Source organism: Salvelinus namaycush, chromosome 9 (genome assembly GCF_016432855.1).
Source record: "Salvelinus namaycush isolate Seneca chromosome 9, SaNama_1.0, whole genome shotgun sequence".
Classification (NCBI taxonomy): Eukaryota; Metazoa; Chordata; class Actinopteri; order Salmoniformes; family Salmonidae; genus Salvelinus; species Salvelinus namaycush.
Genome location: NC_052315.1, coordinates 7203321 through 7229314, shown reverse-complemented (window position 1 = coordinate 7229314; position 25994 = coordinate 7203321). Strand labels below are relative to the sequence as shown.

The 25994-nt window shown below is 42.8% G+C and overlaps 1 protein-coding gene across 1 annotated transcript in view; it reads left to right on the top strand.

Annotated features, from left to right (window-relative positions):
- Nucleotides 1–25994, top strand: part of ptprsa (protein tyrosine phosphatase receptor type Sa) — a 341321-nt gene that overhangs the window by 195546 nt on the left and 119781 nt on the right. Inside the window, exons 12-17 of the mRNA XM_039000968.1 lie at nucleotides 160–296; nucleotides 500–644; nucleotides 12107–12427; nucleotides 13413–13606; nucleotides 19062–19088; nucleotides 20989–21106. Of these exons, the coding sequence (XP_038856896.1) occupies nucleotides 160–296; nucleotides 500–644; nucleotides 12107–12427; nucleotides 13413–13606; nucleotides 19062–19088; nucleotides 20989–21106 (942 nt within the window). The remainder of the gene's footprint in view (nucleotides 1–159; nucleotides 297–499; nucleotides 645–12106; nucleotides 12428–13412; nucleotides 13607–19061; nucleotides 19089–20988; nucleotides 21107–25994) is intronic.

Genomic DNA, 25994 nt, shown 5'->3' with positions numbered 1-25994 from the left:
TCTGGGTTCAACCCTTCCTATCAACAATTTCTGTGTGGTTTTACTAGGGTTGAATGTGTACCACAAGTGATCCGTTACAATTTTGTAAAGTCCATGTAAAAAGGAGGGTTCACTGCAATGATCACTGTCACTAATTCCATTTCTCTTTGTCTGTCATAGTCCCCGGACAGCCAACAAAGTTCCAGGTTGGTGCTGTGTCCGACACAAGCATGGAGTTGACCTGGGAACCTGCCTTCCAGAAAGAGGGGATCATCAGCTTTGAACTCCGGTACAAAGAGGGCAGTTTTGGCAGTCAGGTAAGATATGGTTGTTCTTTTGTTAAAAGTGAGCTGTGGGAAGAGTGTTGACCAAACTTTTGCCTTTTAGTACTCATAGAACACACTGTTTGATGAAAGGTGTTCAGCAAACAAGGTGCAAAAAGGAACAAACATGAGGTACAGTAAGCTCCAGTGATATAACATTTCAGTCAAAAGCATGCCTCACTTTTCTCCACCAACAGGTGACCAAAACTTTCGGCCCCACTGCTTCATACGTCGTTGAGGGTCTGCGGGCAAACACGGAGTACTACTTCTCTTTGGCTGCCATTTCCAACAAAGGCATCGGAGCCTTCACCAACGAAATATCCCAGAAAACCTTGCAAGCCAGTATGTAGCCCTTTTGCTCTCTTCTCCGTGTCCTCTGTGTGGGCTGTGGGCGGGTTGATGGGAGTCTGTGGTGCAGGGGTCAACAATGTGTTTGTGTCTTCTGGTGACCTTTAATCATGCAGATGTTTTGTGAAGACATGAACTCTCTTCCTGGCTCCAGGCTAGAAGCGTGGAATTAAAGGAAGCGTCTCCATTGTTGCCTTGATGTCGAAGTTCTCATCCCCTTTGAACTGTGAATGTGTTTTATAGGGATATGCACAGGGTTCAAAGCTGATTCTGTTATATAATGACTTTCTTGATTCAATACTATGCAGATCATCTATTGAAAACATGTGATTTAATGGTTTGGGAACAATGATGTTTTCTCCCAAAGACTTCAACCTGACAAAAATAACTTTACTTGTTGTTCTTCAGCAGGATAAGAGTTACCTTAGAAAATGCAAAAAGGTGTGATGGTCTTTAACCGTTTTTTTACCTTTGGGTTTATATGTCATGGTGCAAACTATGATGCAATTTATCCTCCATTGTCAAACAAACCGGTCAATGTTTCTCAATTTCTTTATTTTCCTTTTCACGTCTGTTCATATTGGTTTTCCTTTGTCAACAGCAAGTCCACTTTAACCCCCCTGACTGAGACACAAAACAAAACTCCCCACCCGCTGGGCAAAAACTGGTTGAATCAATGTTGTTTCCACATCATTTTAACCCCCCAAAAATCAATGTTGTTTCCACGTCATTTTAACCCCCCAAAAATCAATGTTATGATGTTGAATCAACGTTAAAAACGAATTGAATTTGCAAAAAGCCATCGACGTAAGACCAATTTCTGTTTGTTTCAAACAACTTTTAACCAAAATCCAATGACATGGTGACAACTCAACCAAATGTAAATCAAAACTACATTGACGTCTGTGCCCAGTGGGCAGTGACTGCCATGGCTTTCTGCTGAACCATGTGTAGAGAGGGGTGAGCTGGGTGTAGGATTCAGAGGACAGGCAGCAAAACCCTCCAATCAGAAGCCTTCACTGCACCTCATAGGCCCCACATCCTGAATTAATTCCAGCTGATCAACAGTGGCCTGTAAAAAAAATAAAAATAATCCCAGATGCAAGGAACACATCTAAATAATTGAAACACTGCTTGCTAAAAAAAATAACCCCACACAAGTAACATCATGGCAAACAGTATGTGCAGGAGAGTACTGATGGCTTACCTAATCGAATATTCAATGTTGTTTGAGGACTGTGGAGCTGGCAGTACATTACATGTATATTCTCCCGTAAGTCTCCAGACTTTCTTAGGGGGTTACATACTGTATAGAAAGATTTGAGTTATGTGTTGAGGTTTAATAAGGCGTTCTTATTAGCTAAAGTCATGCTGTTGCTAACTGCCTGTAAACACACACAGTCCAGTTTAAAGTGAATGATGGCAGGACTGTATAGCATTTGGCTTATTTGCATATAGGCCTACTGTAGCTCTGATTGGCTATGGCATATCGATCTGTGTAGACTCCGGTACTGGACAAGACAGATGTTGTTATTAGGTTTTATTTACTGCAGTGTCTATTAATTGTCCAAACGCACGGCTATAGAATTTTCACAAATGCCTTACTATTCGTCATTCCCAAAATGACCATATCTAAGTGCTCGCTTGTTAGAAAATGTTTTAATAAGTGTCATATTCTTCCTTGGGGTGTAAATTAACAGATTTGAATAAGATTTCATATTGCTAAAACGCTGTCAGTTCCACTTGAAGGCTTTAATCTCTGAAGAACTCAGACAGTGTAGCTGGATTTGCTTGGATTATGGATGGATCAGGGCAGCCTTTGTGGGGTAGAGGGTAGTAAATTGCTATAGATCAATTGTCCAGATCAATGAGCATTGCTCAAATATGTGGATTCCCTAGCCTTGATCAAATTAGTGTATTAATCATACAGCATCCATGTAATGATAGCCCACACAATTGCATTATCATTTCAGTAATGTACATGGATGTTTAATTTAAGAATAGGTTGGAGTTGTTGTGTCCTCTGTCCGATTCCTAAGGGGTTTACAATGAAGAACTTTGACTGGGGTTGGCCATCAGAAAGCCATGGTAGTGGGAGGAGACCTCTTTTAACACATTTTCTGTTTCTACCAGTGAAACGTGTTGGCTGTGCCCCTTTGTTAGGGGTGTAGGGCTGTGGGATAACCACTTCACATTTATGTTGATAGTGATGGGGGCAGCTACTCAGACAGTGCTGCTGAATCACTGATGGGGCACCAGTTGCATGCAACACTCCATCGTGTCCCCTGGGTGTGCTGTTGGCATTCTGTCACTGCATCCTTGATCAATGGCCACACCAGGCATGGCCCTACCTATATATGTACATCCAAACCCAGCTGTGTTTGTGGGTATCACTGCCTGTCTGTCTATCTATGTATGTCTTGCATTGTTTTCTAGAACAGTAAGCTGCAAGCGGATTGTATCGGATACACTCCTCTCTCTCTCTCTGTCTCTCTCTCTCTCTCTCTCTCTGGATAGACTCCGCTCTCTCTCTCTCTGGATTCTCTCCCCTCTCTCTCTCTCTCACTCTCTCTCCGGATACACTCCTCTCTGTCTCTCGCTCTCTGTCTCTCTCTCTCCCTCTCTCTCTCTGGATAGACTCCGCTCTCTCTCTCTCCGGATTCTCTCCCCTCTCTCTCTCTCTCACTCTCTCTCCGGATACACTTCTCTCTCTCTCTCTCTCTCTCTCTCTCTCTCTCTCTCTCTCTCTCTCTTTCTCTTCCTTGTCTGTTCCTCCATTTCTGTTTCTCCATTCCCTTGTCTGAAAAGGAACAAAATCTCTCCTTGGAATGGCTTGACATCACCTTGCTTACTTTGTTTCCTTCCTCTTGTTTCGTTGAGTCAATTTTAGATTTTTTTTTGTATTTTGTTCTTCAGGTTTTTCAAAACCATATGGCTCACATTACATCAGGATGCAGCTTGTAACATTTTTGCTAGTGGTTGGGTTCTAATGTGAACCCAAGTCCAATGCAGCCACCACAACAGCTGCAGCATACACCACTTAGCGATATAATTTCCAAACTTTATCCATTTAACTAGAGTAAGTATCTCCTGGGGTTTCTGCTTGTGCTGAGGGTCTCCTCTTTTCAACCCCTTGAGCTCTGTCGTTAGGGTCCAGGGATATGAGTCACTTCTCTTAACGGCTGCTCGTGTACAGCCAGCCACTCCTCTCACAAGTCCCTTCTGAAGTAGGTGTCAGAAAAAGCCAACATCGAAGAGGTCAGAAAAGTTACAAACTCGGACAGTCAAAACAAAACTGTGTTTCACACCACATCACAAAAGAACAAAACAAAAACATGATCTAGTGGATGCATTTGAGGTAAGTGTTTGTTTGGTACAGGTGGTCCAGTCTGCCGTAACCCATAGCAATGACCCCGTGACCTACTTAAGCATATTCGTATCCATAAATTAAATGGTTAAATATTCATATCCATACATGAAATGGTTAAATATGCATATCCATACGTGAAATTGTTGAATATTCATATCCATACATGAAATTGTTAAATATTAATATTCATATGTGAAATGGTTAAATATTAATATCCATACGTGAAATGGTTAAATATTCATATAAATACATGAAATGGTTCAATATTCGTATCAATAAATTAAATGGTTAAATATTGATATCCGTACATTAAATGGTTATATATTCATATCAATACATCAAATGGTTAAATATTCATATCCATATATTAAATGGTTAAATATTCATATGCATACGTGAAATGGTTAAATATTCATATCCGTAAATTAAATGGTTAAATATTAATATCCATACGTGAAATGGGTAAATATTCATGTGCATGCATGAAATGGTTAAATATTCGTATCTATAAATTAAATGGTTAAATATTAATACAACATGTCTGTGGTTTGCTTACTCATACATGTCAGAAAAAGCACAGAAAAGCAGAGTTCACTATTAGTCTGCCGTGTAACACACACACACACACACACCCTAAAGTGCCTGCTATCTAGAAGACAAAGCTACTCTACTTTGGCTGTAATGGAGATGTACATAAAGGTAAGTTAAGAGTGTACTGTGTGTCCGTCCATCGCAAAAAAAGGCAAAGCCAATCATCAGATTGTTCCATCCTTAAAACAAGTCAGGGATTCTGGGAGGCTGCTTTGAGACACATGACCGACGCCCTAGACCGCCGGCCCTCATCTCCCTCTTCCTCCCCCTGCTAACAAACCAATTACCTTAGTGTGGCGCTGCCAGACACTGTCATTATAAACACACACCTCATTGGAGCAGCATCAGATTGCTCGCTATACACAACACACACTTGTGCAGGCTACAGTATAATGAGGGAACCTTGTTTTCCAGTGGCTGGAATGGGGTTTCTGCTCAAACACATTTAGATGTGTTTGTACTCTAATGACATGTTGGGAAAAAGATCATTAGGATGGCAGACACTACAAAATGGTAGCCGTTACCCGTGCGTTACTCGGCAGACTGGACCTCTTTGCCAACCAAGTGAAGTGAAAGCGAAAGACAATCCTCTCCTTGTTTCCATTCTGTCTATATTCTCTGGAACAGTGCACATGTCCTCTCAGAGCGTTGACTTTGTGTTCAGTCCGTGTGGCGTGACCAGGGGCCATTGTCATGGGGACCATTCTGCCACTAAAGACCCGTGAAAACCAACAGCAGAGGAGTTCTCTCCCGACTCCTCACCTACACCTTAGCTTCAAGAAATCAAGAGCTTGGAACTATAAGGTTCTATCTGAATTTTAGTCCAAATGTAGTTAAGGACATTAGCCTTGTTCTGTTCAATGTTTCTCTACCTATATAGTACTCTAAATACCCCCAAATCATCTTGTTAAATTCAAAAGAATACAATATTAAAATTGCTGACACCATTCAAACCAATGAGTCTTAAGAACTTTAAAGTCAATTATCTCAAAATCATCTTTTGCAGATAGAACCTTATAGTCCTCAAAATCACTTACTGTATTTGATCTCAAATCTACAATATCTGACTCCAAACAGATCGATTTAACTGTATCTAAGTCAACTTATTTCGGGCTAAGAAAACATAGTGGTCCAATACTGGTCCTATACTGGTCCTGTACTGGTCCTGTACTGGTCCTGTGGTCCTGTACTGGTCCTTTACTGGTCCTATATTGGTCCTGTACTGGTCCTGTGGTTCTATACTGGTCCTATACTGGTCCTGTGGGCAGATATGTCCCCCAGTCAGATGTATGGCCCCTGGGATACGCTGCCCCAGTCAAAGGTTGAGACACCTATGAAACAACCATTAAGAAGCGGCCGCGGAGGGTCCACACACCAGAGACCGGGAGCTCCCCATATCTCCCTCAACAAGAGACACAGTAACGGGGGCAGGCTGGACCCCCGGGGAGGGTGTTTTTAAGGGAGGTTTGCAGAGGGGAGAGTGAAGGGCCCTAGGATGACAGATAAGAATCCCATTTCATAGCGTCAGAATTTATTTGGTGCTTTGCCGAGGAGCTATAGGGAGACCTCTGGAGTGTCAGGCTTTGTTACACGTTTAGATTATACCTTGAAGCTGACAGCAACCAGTGGAGTGTTATCGCTGAAATTAAAGTGGCAGATTCTAAATCCCCGCATTTAGTCCCCCACTTACTGTAATTGCTGAAGGTTTTTATATATTGGAATATTTGTATGAACGTGGCCATTAGGCATGGAGTCGGATTAATTCCATAATGGTGACAAATACTACTCTGACATTGAGGAAGAAAATAAATCAAAACGGGCGCATTGTGTAACCACACTCACTGACTGAATGCGACAGCAACTTGATCCGTGGCCGTCATTAATTAGCCGCAGACTTATGACTTGTGGACCAGCTTGGGTTGGAAGCAGGCACTATTGAAGCAGGTGGGTGTTTGCAGTCAATTATAAAGCCTCTACCAGCCCAAACCCCATCTTCCCAAGCTTCCATTCACCGTATAGCAGACTTACAATCTGGTGGCGATATCTCCACAGACATGACTAATGATATGCCAAATCAATATAGCTTTCATACAGGCTTTTAAAATATACTTCAAAAGACCTACCGAAAGTGAAGCATTACCAGAGTTCCATCTTGTAATTCTAGTGTCCATAATCTCCACCACTGGGCATGTATAGGAGCCGAGGCAAACCCATAGCTATGCACATTGCCTGTCTTAAGTTTATCTGGTCTTACGGGTCTGCGTGGCACAATAGCTCCAGCCCTGTCAGATTCCACAGCTTCTCTCTTCACATAGATTGATCGCTGCGCATTCGCTGTTGATACAAAGATTTGTTATTATTTTTTTTGTGGGGGGGGGGGGGGGGGGGTAGATTGGCTTTAATATTGCAGATATATTGTGGCTTCTATCAATGTAATTGTCTGCATCATTTCCAAACCACCATATATATATTTCTATAAATACAGTGCCTTGTAAAAGTATTCATCCCCCTTGGTGTTTTTTCTATTTTGTTGCATTACAACCTGTAATTTAAATAGATTTTTATTTGGATTTCATGTAATGGACATACACAAAATAGTCCAAATTGATGAAGTGAAATGAAAAAAAAAATGTGTGGTACGGGCATATGTATTCACCCCCTTTGCTATGGAGCCCCTAAATAAATCTGGTGCAACCAATTACCTTCAGAAGTCACATAATTAGTTAAATAAAGTCCACCTGTGTGCAATCTAAGTGTCACATGATCTCAGTATATATACACCTGTTCTGAAAGGCCTCAGAGCCAGAGCAACACCAACAAGCAAGCGGCACCATGAAGACCAAGGAGCTCTCCAAACAGGTCAGGGACAAAGTTGTGGAGAAGTACAGATCAGAGTTGGGTTATAAAAAAATACATCCCATGGAGCACCGTTAAATCCATTATTAAAAAATGGAAAGACTATGGCACCACAACAAACCTGCCAAGAGAGGGCCGCCCACCAAAACCTCACGGACCAGGCAAGGATGGCATTAATCAGAGAGACAACAAAGAGATCAAAGATAACCCTGAAGGAGCTGGAAAGCTCCACAGTGGAGATGGGAGTATCTGTCCATTTGACCACTTTAAGCCGTACACTCCACAGAGCTGGGCTTTACGGAAGAGTGGCCAGAAAAAAGCCATTGCTTAAAGAAAAAAATAAGCAAACACGTTTGGTGTTCACCAAAAGGCATGTGGGAGACTCCCCAAACATATAGAAGAAGGTGCTCTGGTCAGATGAGACTAAAATTGAGCTTTTTGGCCATCAAGGAAAACGCTATGTCTGGCGTAAACCCAACACCTCTCATCACCCCGAGAACACCATCACAGTGAAGCATGGTGGTGGCAGCATCATGCTGTGGGGATGTTTTTCATCGGCAGGGACTGGGAGACTGTTCCGAATTGAAGGAATGATGCATGGTGCTAAATACAGGGAAATTCTTGAGGGAAACCCGTTTCAGACTTCTAGAGATTTGAGACTGGGACGGAGGTTCACCTTCCAGCAGGACAATGACCCTAAGCATACTGCTAAAACAACACTTGAGTGTGGTTTAAGGGGAAACATTTAAATGTCTTTGGATGGCCTAGTCAAAGCCCAGAATCTGTGGTATGACTTAAAGATTGCTGTACACCAGCAGAACCCATCCAACTTGAAGGAGCTGGAGCAGTTTTATCTTGAAGAATGGGCAAAAATCCCAGTGGCTAGATTTGTCAAGCTTATAGAGACATACCACAAGAGACTTGCAGCTGTAATTGCTGCAAAAGATGGCTCTGCAAAGTATTGACTTTGCACGCTCAAGTTTTCAGTTTATTTGTCTTATTTCTTGATTGTCTCAGAAGAAAAAATATTTTACATCTTCAAAGTGGTAGGCATGTTGTGTAAATCAAATGATACAAACCCCTCCAAAAAATATATTTTAATTCCAGGTTGTAAGGCAACAAAATAGGAAAAATGCCAAGGGGGTGAATACTTTCGCAAGCCACTGTATATATAATATACATTTAAAATATTTTCCTTTATTGTTTTCCCCTAACTCTACCACTCCTCCCCTAATTGGAGTAAAGGAATGGACAGCAACACTTAGGCTTCTACTTCCAGCTTATACTGTACATACTATATACATTTTAGGGACACAGTATATTTGACATTAGTTATATTTTGTTTGTTTTTAGTCCCATCCTCAACCCCTCCCATCTATCTCTGAAGACCATCCAGTTTTGATTTCTATTTGCCAAATATTTTTCCACTGTGCTGTTTCACAAAAGTCCTGAACCTATGTACTTTTTACGGACAGTATATTTTACATTATTTATCTTGTTATTTTTAGTCCCATCCTTCAGCTACCCTCAGCCCCTCCCATCTATTTCTGAACACCATCCACTTTTCATTTATAGCTGCCATATATTTTCCAACTGTGCTGTGATGCTTCACAAAAGTTCTGAACCTTTCTATTCTCATTCTACAGATTGAACATTAAAGATAAACATTTTTGCTAAGAGTATTATTATACTAGCAGTACTATTTGCAGAGTTATCTCCAGGTAAAGCTTGCAATTATTTAGCCATTCCTGAACCTGCGACCAAAAACTAGCTACATATGGACAGTACCAAAACAAATGATCTACTGATTCTGTATCTTCGCTAGGAAGGTTGTATCCCTTGTATCCCAGAAATTTTGTATAATCATTTTAATTGAAAAACAATTTTAAGTTTCGAATCTGGCATCATTTTGTGTATCAGTTCATAAACCATATGCCATGGTCATGGTTTTGACGTCTATATTGCACAGCTGTCAATTTTTGGGTCCTTAAATGAAACTGGTATAATTTTTACCAATTTTGGTCTTTAATGCAGGGCCGACAGACAAGTTCCTTACTTTCTCTCCCTTCACTATCCTCTTTCAATTTTGCGGTAATACTGCAATCAGTTGGTTGTAATTTTGGGTAGAGCAGACATTTCCATATATTTTTGTTAGCTGCATGTGTGACATAACTCCACCAGTCATATTTATGATATAATTTACAAAGATTATACCGTTTTTTAAACATTTTTTTCTCAAAAAATACTGTTTTTTTTTAATCAATTAGTATATTTGGCTTTAACCATAATATTTGTTGTAATATTACACTGAGCGTTTGAAAAATACAATCTATTGGAGAGAGGAGAAAAATACTGAAAGGCTCAAATCCAGTAAAACCGTAAGTAAATAAGCACATTGGACACCAAAAATAATAGTCTGTTCTTATATTTTGTTGACTGAGACTGTCCACTGATCGTAAAGACCTCCTGCCTTCTCCGGCTACTCTGTTAGCGAGAGTACTGCAGCATTAACCTTAATGAATACAGCAGCACAAGTCTTACATTTGTGTTCTTTGTGTTGTTTATAAAACCGGTACACAGGTGGGGAAGATATGAAATGGGATTCTCTGAGCAAAAAGTTACTGTAAAAAAAAAATGAACTGTGTCCTTTTCTGAAGGTCAAATGCAGAAACGCAGAACCAGGTGGGTGTAGTTTTTCCCCAAATGCTCCCATTCCTCAGTCTTGTGGACCCTCCCTCCGGCCCATGTTATACAAGAGGATAATGCAGTCCTGGCTACAGCACAGAGCCAACTCTCTCCCTCTTAGCAACCCAAAAGAGTCCAAAACGACCTAACTAAACAGACCAATTTGAACAGTTACAAAGCACAGTTGATAAGGCGGCAGGTAGCCTAGCGGTTAAGTGTGTTGGGCTAGTAACCGAAAGGTTATTGGTTCGAATCCCCAAGCCGACTAGGTGAAAAATATTTTGATGTGCTCTTAAGCAAGGCACATAACTCCTGTAAGTCCCTCTGGATAACAGTGTCTGCTAAATGACTAAAACGTGCAAAATGTAAATAAGACGTGTCTGTATTTTTTAACACACTAATATGGAGGGACAGGGTTGTAAACTCACTGCCTCAGTGTGAGATCACTCTGTAGGTAGGTGCTGCTGGTAAGAAAGTCTTAAAAAGTTAGTATTTGAAGGAAGCCAGGTACGTATGATGCAGACGGTGCTTGTGAGTTGTAATGTTATTATTTTCCGTTTTCTGCTCAATACCTTGTTTTTTTTCATGTTTCTTATGATTTGACCTTTTGAACCCCAATGTTTTTCTTTCCTTTGTATCACATCGGTTACAGAGAGAATTTGTTTTCCAGTACTTTGTTTCAATTTGTGTTTCGCTTCCTCAAACTCTTGTTTTGGAATGAAAACATAATGTATTTTTTGTTGTTCCTGTGGGTTTAATTTCCATTTTTTTTGTCCCTGATTTGCACAATGTGGAATGCCTTTTTCTATGAATTCATGTTTTTCATTTTATCTTTTTAAAGCACTATAACAGATTAATTACATTAGTAATTACATAATAATGAACTGGGCTTGTCACCAATGATTCAGTGAATAATACTGTATTATTCTATTCACACGGAGGAGTGATGGTAGAATAAGAGGGATCTTGACTTGAATAGAAAGGGTGTCATATATGTCCTCTTGTCTGCCTGATGCGGGGATGAGAAGTGAAACATTGTATCACTTCACTCGGCAAGCACTAGCTGTAAGAGCTCCATGCATATTAGAACGCCCAGGCTTTCATTTTGATTTAGAAGTTCAGATGTGTAGTATTTAATATGTTTTGGAAGATCACTCCACACCAAAACCCAGCCGCTGTGTTGAATCGCTTTTATACAATTACAAATAAACCCAGATGCCCTTTCTTTTTCATCCTTAAATCGATAGTGATAGTGTGCAGTGCAGGCCTGGACAGCCTAATATCATATAGCTAGTTCCTTTGGTATCACACACGGGCTGATAACTGACAGACCCCTTGGTGTGAGTCCGTGACATAGTCCCAGCTGTCAAAAGAACTGGCCCAGTATCTCACAAGAGGCGGCCATTTTGCTTCATTATTACGCACGGTGTGTCATCCAGTCCCCCTTACTCCTTTATTTTTACATTTGCCTGACGAATCAGTGTTTCCGTTCATTTACTTTTGTCTTGAAATGTTTGTCAGTCCATGTCTCCTTTTGAGTTAGGTTTTTCCTTTTGTCATTTTCTTTATCTCTACCATCTTTTTTTGTTTGTTGTTTTTCACCCCTTTCCCCCTTCCTTCCTTCCTTCCTTCCTTCCTTCCTTCCTTCCTTCCTTCCTTCCTTCCTTCCTTCCTTCCTTCCTTCCTTCCTTCCTTCCTTCCTTCCTTCCCTCCTTCCCTCCTTCCTTCCTTCCCTCCTTCCTTCCCTCCCTCCTTCCTTCCTTCCTTCCTTCCTTCCTTCCTTCCTTCCTTCCTTCCTTCCTTCCTTCCTTCCCTCCCTCCTTCCCTCCCTCCCTCCTTCCCTCCCTCCCTCCCTCCTTCCTTCCTTCCTTCCCTCCCTCCCTGCCTGCCTTCCCTCCTTCCCTCCCTTCCTTCCTTCCTTCCTTCCTTCCTCCCTATCCTCCCACCTGACCAGAGCCCTCAGCCCCCCCTCAAGACGTTAAGTGCAGCAGCTCCAGCTCCACCTCCCTGCTGGTAAGTTGGCGCCCCCCGCCTGTGGAGAGCCAGAATGGCGCCCTGGCGGGGTACCTAGTGCGCTACCAGGTGGTGGGAGCCTCCGTTGAGGGTGGCAGTGCCGGGGAGCCCATGGAGGAGCCAGCCGTGCTGCCCAGTGATGAGAAGGTGCTGCTGCAGAAGCTGGAGAAGTGGACCCAGTACAGCGTCACCCTGGCCGCCTTCACTGAGATTGGGCCAGGCCCAGAGAGCGAGCCCCTGCTCTGCCGCACCGACGAGGATGGTACTTGAGCATGTTCCACCTGCAATACTGACAGTCTGTACACTTGTTATGAGGCAAAAACAGTAACTGGGATGTTGACTTACTGTAGATGCACAACAATCTTCTTCTCAGATAATGGGCAATACCTCTACTACGGTATGTTAAGGGTAGTAGCAGTAGTCACCCATAAAATAACAATATGATGCCCATACAATAGCTTTTCCATATCCCTAAACAAAGGATAAATTCATACTTTCAATAACTTAGCTCAGTGGTTCAAATCAAGGACCCCTAGCCATAATCGTTTAAATAAACATAGACAATACCCTTGGGAAATTGCAGCGTCTTTGTTAAACCATTTCCCCTCCCCTTCTACATGGAATTTATGATATAGCCGCCCCATCTCATCTCCTTCTTCCTCTAGTCTATGGTGTTCAGCCATAAATGGTTATGAGCACGCCACACCTCAGGCTTTCATACGGTTGACCCTGTGTCACAGCACAGCCCATTCCACTGATGGGAGGCAACTCAGCCAACTGATGGCTCGCCATCTCCCACAATACAACAGTGCAAATGGGCCACAGTTTTATTAACCATGTGTAGGAGCCCATTTGTCTCTGGAGGCCAGTCCGGTGCACAGTAAAAGGCAGGATGCCAAGGTCTCACATAAAGGCTTTCCATTATGTCTGAGAGACAGGGGGTTCAACCGGAGACGTACTGGGAGGTCTGGCTGTGAGGGAGGGACGATGGCATTTTGTTGGCAGTAGCAGGTGTTGTTGTGTAGTACAGTTTTGTGTGCTTGAAAGTTTTGTCCCTATAGTGTGTTGTTGGGGTGAGGAGGAGGTCACAGTTGATGTCTGCCAGTTTATCTGTCTGTCAGGGGAATAGCTCTTGTAGTTTTGTGTGAGGGTACTTGTGCCAGATAGATAACCTATACATACAATATGAGTGTACTATTCTGCAGCAGTGTTTTAACATAGACACTATCTTGTTTTTTAACCCACAGTTCCCGGAGCTCCTCCTAGGCGGGTCGAGGTGGAGGTGCTCAACTCCACGGCGCTCAAGGTCATGTGGCGCTCCCTGTTGCCGGGGCGACAGCACGGCCAGATCCGTGGTTACCAGGTGCACTATGTGCGTGTGGAGAACGGGGAGTCGCGCGGCCTGCCCCTCATCAAGGACGTCATGCTTGCCGATGCCCAGGTATACCTAGCCCCCATTGGTCCACCAATCAAGCAATTAATTTGACCAAGCTGGCCTATGGAGTGCCACTATCTAATGACAAAATGACACTGATCGATAGGACAGTCGTGCTTCCAGCACCTAGGCAACTTTGCAGTATTTTGTTTAACAAGCATTTCGCTACACCCGCAATAACATCTGCTTAACACGTGGTACGTGACCAATAAAATGTGATTTGACTTGATGAGAGCCCATGTAAATATTAGCTCAAAGCTTATAGATAATATATGTTTTATAGTGTAATATGACAGTAATAGAGCGTTCTGTGGTAAATGCTACACATTACTTTTACAATATGTGCTAAAATGTGTACAATATGTGCTAAAATGTGTACAATATGTGCTAAAATGTGTACAATATGGCTGCTCTTTCCTCAGGTTTCTCTTTAGTCTCCTTAGTTTTTAATTTCATGTTTCAGCAATATTACTCTCCTCTGCCCACAAAAAAAATTATCGCACCTGTTTTATTTCACTTCCCCTCCTTTTATCAGTGCTGTATAGACCCCCCTTAATCTCAATTACCCAGGTGTCAAATTCTGTCACGAAAGTTTGTCATTTTCTGTTGTACTTTCTGGGGGGATTGCCGTTAACAACTTCTGGGAGGATTGTCATTACCTTTGTGCAAAGAAAGGAAGCGATGTCTCCTCCCTCGCAAACGGAAACTCTCGGCCAAACCCCTCCCTAATTTATCATGGCCAAAAAGCAACAAAAAAAATCATATATTTTTACGATAAAACCTGTTTTGACTCTGTGGCTGTGGAATCTAGTGGAAACCGTTCATCATCCGCACAAAGGCCTGAAAATCACCACACCAGTTTAAGCACCGCCTTCGCCCAATCCTGATCTGTCCAAATAATCAAAAACGAAGACTCAAAACTAGGAACTACTGCTGCTCGTAATCACATAATTCTACGTGGGCCTTGACAGATTCACGCCGTTTCCTCTGTCCACGAGAATCTGTCCATGAGAGATTAGACCCCCTTAAAGAGAACATCACTCCACGGCCCCGCGGAAATCTAATTAACATTAATAAAAAAAAACGTCCGAACGGTTTGGCCTACAAACTATTATGACCCCTCTATGGAAAGATGAGCCTCTCACAAACACAATGGTGTATCTCAAGGGACACGTCTAAAGTAGGTAGAGCCTCTTTTGCCAACTTCTGTGTGTACCGACCGAACAGTGTGGGCTACACACGAATATGACCCATCTGCAGAAAGGTGAGACACTCACGAACACGTTGTTTTGCTCTAGGATGTCCACAAGTCTCACAAGTTTCTTCTGAAGTTCCCCAGTACCCCAGTTGAAAACATTTATGGAAGTGTATATATGGAGATTCTGTAGTTTAGTGCCTAAAATAAGGGGATAAATACATGAAAAAAATATATATACAAATATATATACACTACCAATCAAAAGTTTGGGCCACTTAGAAATGTCCTTGTTTTTGAAAGAAAAGCACATTTTTGGTCTGTTAAAACAACATAAAATTTATCAGAAATACAGTGTAGAGATTGTTAATGTAGTAAATGACTATTGTAGCTGTTTAGAAGGCCAGCATCCCGGATTCGCCTCTTCACTGTTGACGTAGAGACTGGTGTTTTGCGGGTACTATTTCATGAAGCTGCCAGTTGAGGACTTGTGAGGTGTCTTTCTCAAACTAGACACTCTAATGTACTTGTTTTCTTGCTCAGTTGTGCACCGGGGCCTCCGACTCCTCTTTCTATTCTGGTTAGAGACAGTTTGCGCTGTTCTGTGAAGGGAGTAGTACACAGCGTTGTACAAGATCTTCAGTTTCTTGGTAATTTCTCGCATGGAATAGCCTTCATTTCTCAGAACAAGAATAGACTGATGAGTTTCAGAAGAAAGTTCTTAGTTTCTGGCCATTTTGAGCCTGTAATCGAACCCACAAATGCTGATGCTCCAGATACTCAACTAGTCTAAAGAAAGCCAGTTTTATTGCTTCTTTAATTAGCACAACAGTTTTCAGCTGTGCTAACATAAGTGCAAAAGGGTTTTCTAATGATCAATTAGCCTTTTAAAATTATAAACTTGGATGAGCTAACGCAACGTGCCATTGCAACACAGGAATGATGGTTGCTGATAATGGGCCTCTGTACGCCTATGTAGATATTCCATAAAAAATCAGCTGTTTCCAGCGACAATAGTCATTTACAACATTAACAATGTCTACACTGTATTTCTGATGAATTTGGTGTTAATTTAATGGACAAAAAATTAGCTTTTATTTCAAAATCAAAGACATTTCTAAGTGACCCCAAACTTTTGAATGGTAGTGTATATATGTATATATGTATATATATATATATATATATATATATATATATATATATATATATATATATATATATATATATATATATATATATATAAAATAAATATAGATATATTTAGGACACACCTACTCATTCTACAGTTGTTTGATATTTTTACTTTTTTCTACATTGTAGAATAATAGTGACGACATCAAAACAATGAAATAACACATATGGAATCATTTAGTAACCACAAAAGTGTTAAACAACGCAACATTTATTTGAGATTCTTCAAAGTAGTCACACTTTGCCTTGATGACAGCACACTCTTGGCATATCCTTTAGATTTTTTTGTTTTACTATCTGTTGTTCCATGTAGTGAATCTGTTATTCATTGGGTTTCTATTGACTAATAGCAGTAATGCCAAATTCAATGTTTCATTAAAAAAAATTGTGTAGATGTTTTTTTATACCATAAGTGGTCTCAAAATTCAAAATCAAACAGGGCTTAGACAGGGCATAGACTCTAGAGTGTTAAAGAGAACATCAGTATTTTTGTCAGGGCTGTGTAGACCTCCCTTAAAGAGAACATCAGTCTTTTTGTCAGGGCTGTGTAGATCCCCCTTAAAGAGAACATCAGTCTTTTTGTCAGGGCTATGTAGACCTCCCTTAAAGAGAACATCAGTATTTTTGTCAGGGCTGTGTAGACCCCCCTTAAAGAGAACATCAGTATTTTTGTCAGGGCTGTGTAGACCCCCCTTAAAGAGAACATCAGTCTTTTTGTCATGGCTATGTAGACCTCCCTTAAAGAGAACATCAGTATTTTTGTCAGGGCTGTGTAGACCCCCCTTAAAGAGAACATCAGTATTTTTGTCAGGGCTATGTAGACCCCCCTTAAAGAGAACATCAGTCTTTTTGTCAGGGCTGTGTAGACCCCCCTTAAAGAGAACATCAGTGGTTCTTGAAAAGTGTGATAGCACAGCTCTTATCGAGCACAGCAACTCGGCACAAAATGGCTGATTATAGTATTCAAAATTGGCATGAAAGGATTTCAGAGGAAATGGTCTGAAAGCTAGAATTATAATGTAAGCTGGCACAATGGTAGGTTTTCACAAAGCGTCTGTCAACAAAACAGTGGAGAAAATGCAGAGAAAGTTGTTTCAGTGGGCTGTGTTATTCTACTGTAAAGTACACCGCTAGGACAACCAAAACAAAATTATAAACACACTAAATATTTATCCCCAGAACAGAAGTCTATTGACGTATCTATTCCACAAAGGAACATTCATGATGTGCTGTCTGTGTGTGTGGTCTCTTATTTAACAGGTCTCTGATGCGCTGTGTGTGTGTGGTCTCTTCTTTTACAGGTCTCTAATGCGCTGTGTGTGTGTGGTCTCTTCTTTCACAGGTCTCTGATGTGATGTGTGTGTGGTCTCTTCTTTTACAGGTCTCTGATGTGATGTGTGTGTGGTCTCTTCTTTCACAGGTCTCTGATGTGTGTGGTCTTTTCTTTAACAGGTCTCTAATGCGCTGTGTGTGTGTGTGGTCTCTTCTTTCACAGGTCTCTGATGTGATGTGTGTGTGTGTGTGGTCTCTTCTTTCACAGGTCTCTGATGTGCCGTGTGCGTGGTCTCTTCTTTCACATGTCTCTAATGCGCTGTGTGTGTTTGTGGTCTCTTATTTAACAGGTCTCTGATGTGCTGTGTGTGTGTGGTCTCTACTTTTACAGGTCTCTGATGTGCTGTGTGTGTGTGGTCTCTTCTTTCACATGTCTCTAATGCGCTGTGTGTGTGTGTGGTCTCTTCTTTTACAGGTCTCTAATGCGCTGTGTGTGTGTGGTCTCTTCTTTCACAGGTCTCTGATGTGATGTGTGTGTGGTCTCTTCTTTCACAGGTCTCTGATGTGATGTGTGTGTGGTCTCTTCTTTCACAGGTCTCTGATGTGTGTGTGGTCTCTTCTTTCACATGTCTCTAATGCGCTGTGTGTGTGTGGTTTCTTCTTTATAAGGTCTCTGATGTGCTGTGTGTGTGTGGTCTCTTCTTTCACAGGTCTCTGATGTGCTGTGTGTGTGGTCTTTTTTTTCACAGGTCTCTGATGTGTTCGTGGTCTCTTATTTAACAGGTCTCTGATGTGCTGTGTGTGTGTGGTCTCTACCTTTACAGGTCTCTTCTTTCACAGGTCTCTAATGCGCTGTGTGTGTGTGGTCTCTTCTTTCACAGGTCTCTGTGATGTGTGTGTGTGGTCTCTTCTTTTACAGGTCTCTGATGTGCTGTGTGTGTGTGGTCTCTTCTTTCACAGGTCTCTGATGTGCTGTATGTGTGTGGTTTCTTCTTTAACAGGTCTCTGATGTGCTGTGTGTGTGGTCTTTTATTTCACTCTTTTAAAAGAGATTGCATCTCAATGAGAATAAGCTCTATAAATAAAGGTTTAAATTTACGTGCGGACTCGGGAGAGGCGAAGGTCGAGAGCTGTGCTTTCTCCAAAATACAACCCCGCCAAGCTGCACTGCTTCTTGACACAATGCTCATCTTAACCCAGAAGCCAGCCACACCAATGTGTAAGAGTAAACACCGTACACCTGGCGACCGTGTCAACATGCACTGCGCCCGGCCCGCCACAGGATTTGCTAGAGCGAGATGGGACAAGGACATCCCGAGCCGGGCAAACCTTTCCCTAACCTGGACGACGCTGGGCCAATTGTGCGCCACCTCATGGGTCACCCGGATCTGTAGTGACGCAGCTAGCACTGCGATGCAGTGCCTTAGACTGATGCGCCACTCGGGAGGCCCCCAAGTAATGCACTGTTATAAAAATAGACACAGTAACCTCCTAAAAAAATATAAACAGACAGCCCCCATAGACTTCAGTTCACACCTCTTCCCCTTGCCTCAGTTGCACTCACTGACACAGACTAGCTTTCCTCTTGCCCTCTCTGGCCTGGCACGTACACAACACCCTGCTTCTGTGCTCTCACCCTCTTCTCTACCTCCTCTCAACACGCTGCCCCTCTCGCACCTCCCTTCTCTTGAGTTTCTCTTCCTCCCTCTCTCTCTCTCTCTCTCTCTCTCTCTCTCTCTCTCTCTCTCTTTTAAAAAATCTTTCTCTTTCTCTCCTGCACTCTCCTCTATATGGGGGGGGTAGTGGGAAACGGACGATACAGCCGAATATGTGAGTATATATATGGAGTCGCCAGAGTGCTATGGTGTAGTGGGGGGGGGGGGGGGGGGGGGGTAAAAAGCACTGTGTATTGCATCACCCTAGCTCTTTTCACATATATAAGAAAGACAGGGTTTACATCAGCCTATTCAATAGAGCTTTGATAGTATGGTGCTTTATCACTAATGCCCTAGCACTGTATGTTATGAACAGGCTCTCAAGTTAGCCCTACCCATCTCCAGTATTGATGTCCTAGAGCAGGGGTGTCAAACATATGGCCTGCCAGGGGTCTGAGAAAAAACAAATGATTGTCCCCCGTGATGAAATCGGAGCAGGGACTATGGATCTGTCTCCGTCCATTCGGACAGTAGTTAGTCACAGACACCTCTGGCCCAATTTTTACGAAACTTGGGTGAATGATGCATGTTGCTATAGAGATCCAGCATTTAGAAAATGACACTGATTGGCCCAAGGGAAAGCTATAGTAATCAATTGAAATTCCAAATTTTGAGCATATGTGTCCCGTTTGACCTTGAATTGTTGTCAAATTTATAGTCTTTTCACTCTGCCCAGCTAACTAACATCGAAACGAAAGTCAGACAGTCAGGGAGCATTGAAAATCCCAAAGGGCTTGTATAAAAGACAATTTCTTTGTTAATTTTGACGGTGAGGAAATAATACATTTTTAGTGCGGCCCTCCAGATCTCAGTGAAGACCGAATGTGGCCCTCCAGATCTCAGTGAAGACCGAATGTGGCCAACTGAGCAATATGAGTTTGACACCCCTGTCCTAGATAGAAAGGCTAATTAGCTGTGTGGATGATGAGAAGGTGGGTGATGTAATATCTGTCTGCTGCTTCTCCCTGTGACTGGACTGCTTAATCATGCTACTATGTGCTACTTTGTGTCATGTTGTGTTGTCATGGTGTTATGTTGTGTTGTGATAGTGTGTGTCGGGTTGTGATGGTGTCGTGTTGTCATGGTGTTGTGTTGTCATGGTGTTGTGCCGTATTGTAATGGTGTTGTGTTGTCATGGTGTGTGGTGTGTCATGTTGTGTTGTGTTGTCATGGTGTTGTGTCATGTTGTGTTGTTATGTTGTGTTGTGATAGTGTGTGTTGTGATGGTGTTGTGTCGTGTTGTCATGGTGTTGTGCCGTGTTGTAATGGTGTTGTGTCGTGTTGTCATGGTGTGTGGTGTGTCATGTTGTGTTGTCATGGTGTGTCGTGTTGTCATGGTGTTGTCATGGCGCCTAGATTGAGTGTGAAATCTCAATGATTGCCACCCCCTTTTATTTAATTCACAGTGTTATTGCACTTGCATGGTATATATGATATGGATGCCGCCATCTTCGCTGTGAAAACAGAAGATACGGTATGTCCCCCCTTTTCCTCTGCTGACCTCTCCATCTCCCAGCCAACCAGTCTGAAAAACCTCCTGCATTCATTTAGCTAGCCAGGCACCTCTACTGAAAGATTTATCAGCATTGATCAAAGCCTCCTCTCTCAAGAGAACCAGACAAAATAATGGCTGACCCGAAAACTGCACTGACCAGTCAGCCAGCCAGAATGCATGCATACATTGATTATTCATTTAAGTTGTTTTGTGAGTGTAGCTTGGCTAATGCCTCAGACAATGTATATCCATTTCCCCCTCCTCTTTATACTTATCTTGGAGAGTTTTAGGGAGCGGTATGATGTTTGATAAAGTTTGTCTGGCCACTAGAATTCAGCCTGAAAACAATGGAGGACAGCGAAGCATTGCATCCACCTTAGAGGTTAAATATTTTATCCAGAGGTCAAAAGCAGCAGGACACAATAAATGGTAAGAGAAGGTGGTTGGCTGCGGAGGTGATGATGGTCACATGTTTTGACCGGTGTTCTGATACATTTTGTCTACTTCCTGTTTCCTACAGGAAATGGTCATCGGAGGGCTACAGTCGGACACCACCTACTCCATCACAGTAGCTGCGTACACCACGAAGGGAGACGGGGCACGCAGCAAACCCAAACTGGTGGTAACCAAAGGAGCAGGTCAGTCTTTCATTTTATTGCAGCTCATTACAATGTATTATGACAAGTATTACAATGCATTAGTACCGCATCATAATACATTACAACTGCAGGCTTTAAGTAAATTGTTACCTTGCCTATATTGGAAAGAATTCTACCAATGAAATATTTATTGATGAAACGGTTGTGGGTTTATTAAAATTAAAATTATTAAAACTTCCCCTCCCGCTCTCTTTTGAAAGACAGAGACCATCCTATTTCGATTCGACCTGTTTGTTGTTGTGATGCCGCTGGAGAGGAAGTTTGGATGTTTGGAATTGGATAGGGCACTGAAGATAATCTATAAATGTTCAGCAAACTATCCACAGACGGAATGGTGGATGACAGGAGATAGTAGTAAACATCATTTTTGGCAGATTTGGTTCTTCCGTTGCCATCCAGGCCCGAGGCTTGTGGATTACTGCTGGAGGCCTTATTCAGACATCAGAAACTCTCTTTCTCTCTTTATAATGCTACACTCAGACTTCAGAGTCTCTCTTTCTCCCTCTTTTCCTCTCTCTTAAACACCAGTCTCCAAGCCAGCGTTAACCAGGTCACTTGAGCCTCATAAGAATCCGAAAGCTTAGCTACCGTGAACACGGCCTATACCTGCAAGACTAGAGAGCCGTGAAAGCACTCTTTGAGCAAATACGGGGCCGTCAGGGCTAAGATATGAGGCTCTTTTGTGTATGCATCCACGCTAGTCTGCTTCGGGGCCTTCAAACATCCAATAAAAACAAACTAGAAAGAAGACTCACACACACACACCTCTTTTGACAGGTCGTGATCTTGACAGGTGTGCCTATCACCGGTATCAGACAGTATGACGGGCGACAAAGGGCCCTGGTACTGTCACTTCTCTCCTCCCTCCCTTGTCGGCCTGCGCTGACTGATACGGCAGTCTCTCTCACACCATCCATCCCTCCCTTAAATCCAATCCCCCTTTCGCTTTTCATTACTGAAATGCGGAAAAGAGACCAAAATAAATAAATGAGCGTGAGGCAGACAAAAAGGGACGAAGAGAAGCCTCAGCCCCTTCGGAGGTAAAAAAATACTTCCAACTCCCCTTTCATGTGACAGTGGAGCTACCAGCTTCCAGTTCTGCCATGGGGCTCAGTCAAATCGTGGCCCAGACGGTTGCCATGGTTCTCCCAGGCCCATTTCAGGGAGACATTGTGCTTTCAGACAAGTTAAGCCCTTGCCTTGTGCTATTGATAAGGCAAAGGCACAGACGGGAAGGAGGGCCCTTTCGAGAGTACACACACACACACACACACACACACACACACACACACACACACACACACATGTTTTTTTTTATCTTTCAGAAAGGCAACCAGACTCTTAAGACAGCAAAATAAAGAAATTCCAAGTTGTTGGAAGTATGGCTTTGTCAAACTCTTAAGTCTTTGTTCAATAGATAATGCCTCAACCTAAAACATTGTGAAAATCGAGGATAGAATATTTTTCATCCAACTCAAAGTGCAGCCGGCTACTTTTGCTGTAGGTGTTGGAGTCTAGGTTTGACGCAGTCTTCAGTCTTGGTGCGTTATTTAGCTTCCGTTGTGTTTCAATGTGTTCATTATTTTACTAAGTAATAACAGTTTGATTCCTAGAACTTGGTGTTGTGGGACTTCGCCATGCATATTCAAATCGCTTTCAGCCTCTTAAGAACGTTCATGGTCGAACGTGAGGTTAATTACTTTGAAAGAAAGGACCAGACATTTACATCCAATTGGTTTGAAATTAATGGTGAAGTGTGATATGTGATTGATAAAAATAAAAAATAAAATGTTTAAAGCAAGCTCTTACGTACAACCGACTTAAGAATATTCCAATCCCTAGCTATTAAGAACAACTAACTATTCCTAACACTGACATTAAGACTGTAATCCATACTACACTGTCAAAAATACAGAAGGACAGTCCATTAACTCCATTAACATTCCAAGGCCACCAAGGTCCAATTCCCCTCCCGCTCTAATTGTCAGAAATTCTCATTAGTCCTCATCCCTCCGTCTTTCCCCCTCCTCCTCTGCATCTTCCCACCCTTTCCCCATTCTGCCATGTTGGCGCTGTATAGAGAAGCCGAGAATACTCTGAGAATACCCCGGAATACTCTGGGAAGAAACCGTCTGGACACCACCAGCCTCCACAGACCCCCTGGCTATCCCTTCTCCTGTTTGGTTACGTAGCGCTGGTGGCTGGCGGGGCAAATAAGCTTGTAGCATATTTATGACTTTCCTTCAACTGTCCTGATTTCTTCTGTATTTTTATAAGATATAGAAATAGTCCTTTAAAATAGGTGTTAAGTTAAAGCTGGTATCCTTAATGGTGAAACTACCAAGTCCGTTTGGGATATTACGACAACAAAGAAGTTACTGCAAACAATGAACCCTGGACATCATTGCACCTGTGATAGTGGAATATAAATATGAGTTGGCAATGGATTACGAAAGACCTTTGCTGTCAAAATAGCTGTGCATCTCTCAGCGTGGCCGAGGCGATTATTCATCACCACAGCTAAATTAGGTATATGTGGGGAGGCATTTTCAATTATGTTTGCCCTCTTCCGCTGGTCCGCTCATGCCCCCATTGCCACCGATATCAATTGCGTGCAAAAATGCAGCCAAGCATTTATGGAGTGCCTTAGACGGCGCCCCGCAGGCAAGTACAGTAGAGTGAGGTGGACCCACAACCCCTGATATATCTTCCTGGAAATTGTAACCGCAGGTTAATGGCTTAGATGGTTGAATGTATTATTTTTTTTTAAATATTGTTTGGCTCACAGACACACGCACAGTGTTATACACAGACACACTATTATAGAAACTCGTACATCAGTGGAGGCTGGTTTGGGAGGAGCTATACGAGGACGGGCTCATTGTAATGACTGGAATGGAATTAATGAAAAGGTATCAAACACATCAAACATGTGGTTCCCATATGTTTGATGCCTTTTCATTAATTCCATTCCAGTCATTACAATGACGCCGTTCCATTTATTCCAGAGAGAGAGAGAGAGAGAGAGAGAGAGAGAGAGAGAGAGAGAGAGAGAGAGAGAGAGAGAGAGAGAGAGAGAGAGAGAGAGAGAGAGAGAGAGAGAGAGAGAGAGAGAGAGAGAGAGAGAGAGAGAGAGAGAGAGAGAGAGAGAGAGAGAGAGAGAGAGAGAGAGAGAGAGAGAGAGAGAGAGAGAGAGAGAGAGAGAGAGGTCTCAATTAAGCCAACTGTGTATCAACAGCGGCAGTTAAAGCTGGTCCTGATGTGAATTGTGCCTCCAGCTCCACGGGGAGTGATTGAGGGAGGCTGAGTGGTGTCCACAATCCCCCACTCCTCCCTCGCTGTCCCCTCTTTGCGGCAGAAGGTTCCAGGTTCTCTGTCACCTTCAACACGGGGAACTGTCATTATCACATCCTCCCTCCTCCTCTTCCTCTCTCCATCCTCCAGTTTCCCCAATCAGCTTGGTCAATTAACCCCACCGACCCTTACCTCTCCATTAACAGTAGTCCCTGGCCTATCGTGTAAACACACACCTCAGTGCTATTATCTCAGATGTCCTCATTGGGGCTTTCTAAATAGTAGATGTGAGAGGAGGGAGAGACAAGTTTAAACAAGACAGGCTAGTTGCAGGGCTGAGCTATAGTTTGTTAGCGGGGATTAATGAACACATTCATCTCACTGCTGTTTGGAGGCTGCTGCTGCTATTCTATTACTGCTCCAACTAATTAACCCCTGCCCACAACAGGCCTATTCAAAAGGTACATAAAGAATACGAGTGGAGGAACAAGAGGGTACAAAGGGGATGGGGTATATCGGGGAGAGGGGTAGTGGAGTGGTAGTGTAGTAGTGGAGTAGTGGAGTAGTAGGGTAGTGGAGAATTATAGTAGTGGAGTAGTGGGGCAGTGGAGTAGTGGAGTAGTAGGGTAGTGGAATAGTAGGGTAGTGGAATAGTAGGGTAGTGGAGTAGTGGGGTAGTGGAGTAGTGGAGTAGTGGAGTAGTAGGGTAGTGGGGTAGTGGAGTAGTGGAGTAGTGGAGTAGTGGAGAATTATAGTAGTGGAGTAGTGGGGTAGTGGAGTAGTGGAGTAGTAGGGTAGTGGAGAATTATAGTAGTGGAGTAGTGGAGTAGTGGAGTAGTGGAGTAGTGGAGTAGTGGCGTAGTGGAGTAGTGGAGTAGTGGAGTAGTGGAGTAGTGGCGTAGTGGAGTAGTGGAGTAGTGGCGTAGTGGAGTAGTGGAGTAGTGGCGTAGTGGAGTAGTGGAGTAGTGGAGTAGTGGAGTAGTGGCGTAGTGGAGTAGTGGAGTAGTGGAGTAGTGGAGTAGTGGAGAATTATAGTAGTGGAGTAGTGGGGCAGTGGAGTAGTGGAATAGTAGGGTAGTGGAGTAGTGGGGTAGTGGAGTAGTGGAGTAGTGGAGTAGTAGGGTAGTAGGGTAGTGGAGTAGTGGAGTAGTGGAGTAGTATGGTACTGGAGTAGTGTGGTAGTGGAGTAGTAGGGTAGTGGAGAATTATAGTAGTGGAGTAGTGGGGTAGTGGAGTAGTAGGGTAGTGGAGTAGTAGGGTAGTGGAGTAGTAGGGTAGTGGAGTAGTGGAGTAGTAGGGTAGTGGAGTAGTGGAGTAGTAGGGTAGTGGAGAATTATAGTAGTTGAGTAGTGGGGTAGTGGAGTAGTAGGTTAGCGGAGTAGTATAGTAGTATGGTAGTGGAGTAGTTTAGTAGTAGGGTAGTGGAGTAGTATACTAGTGGGGTAGTGGAGTTGTATAGTAGTAGTGGAGTAGTAGTAGAGTAGTATAGTTGTAGGTTAGTGGAGTAGTGGGGTAGTGGAGTAGTATAGTAGTAGGGTAGTGGAGTATTATAGTAGTGGAGTACAGTGGTAGT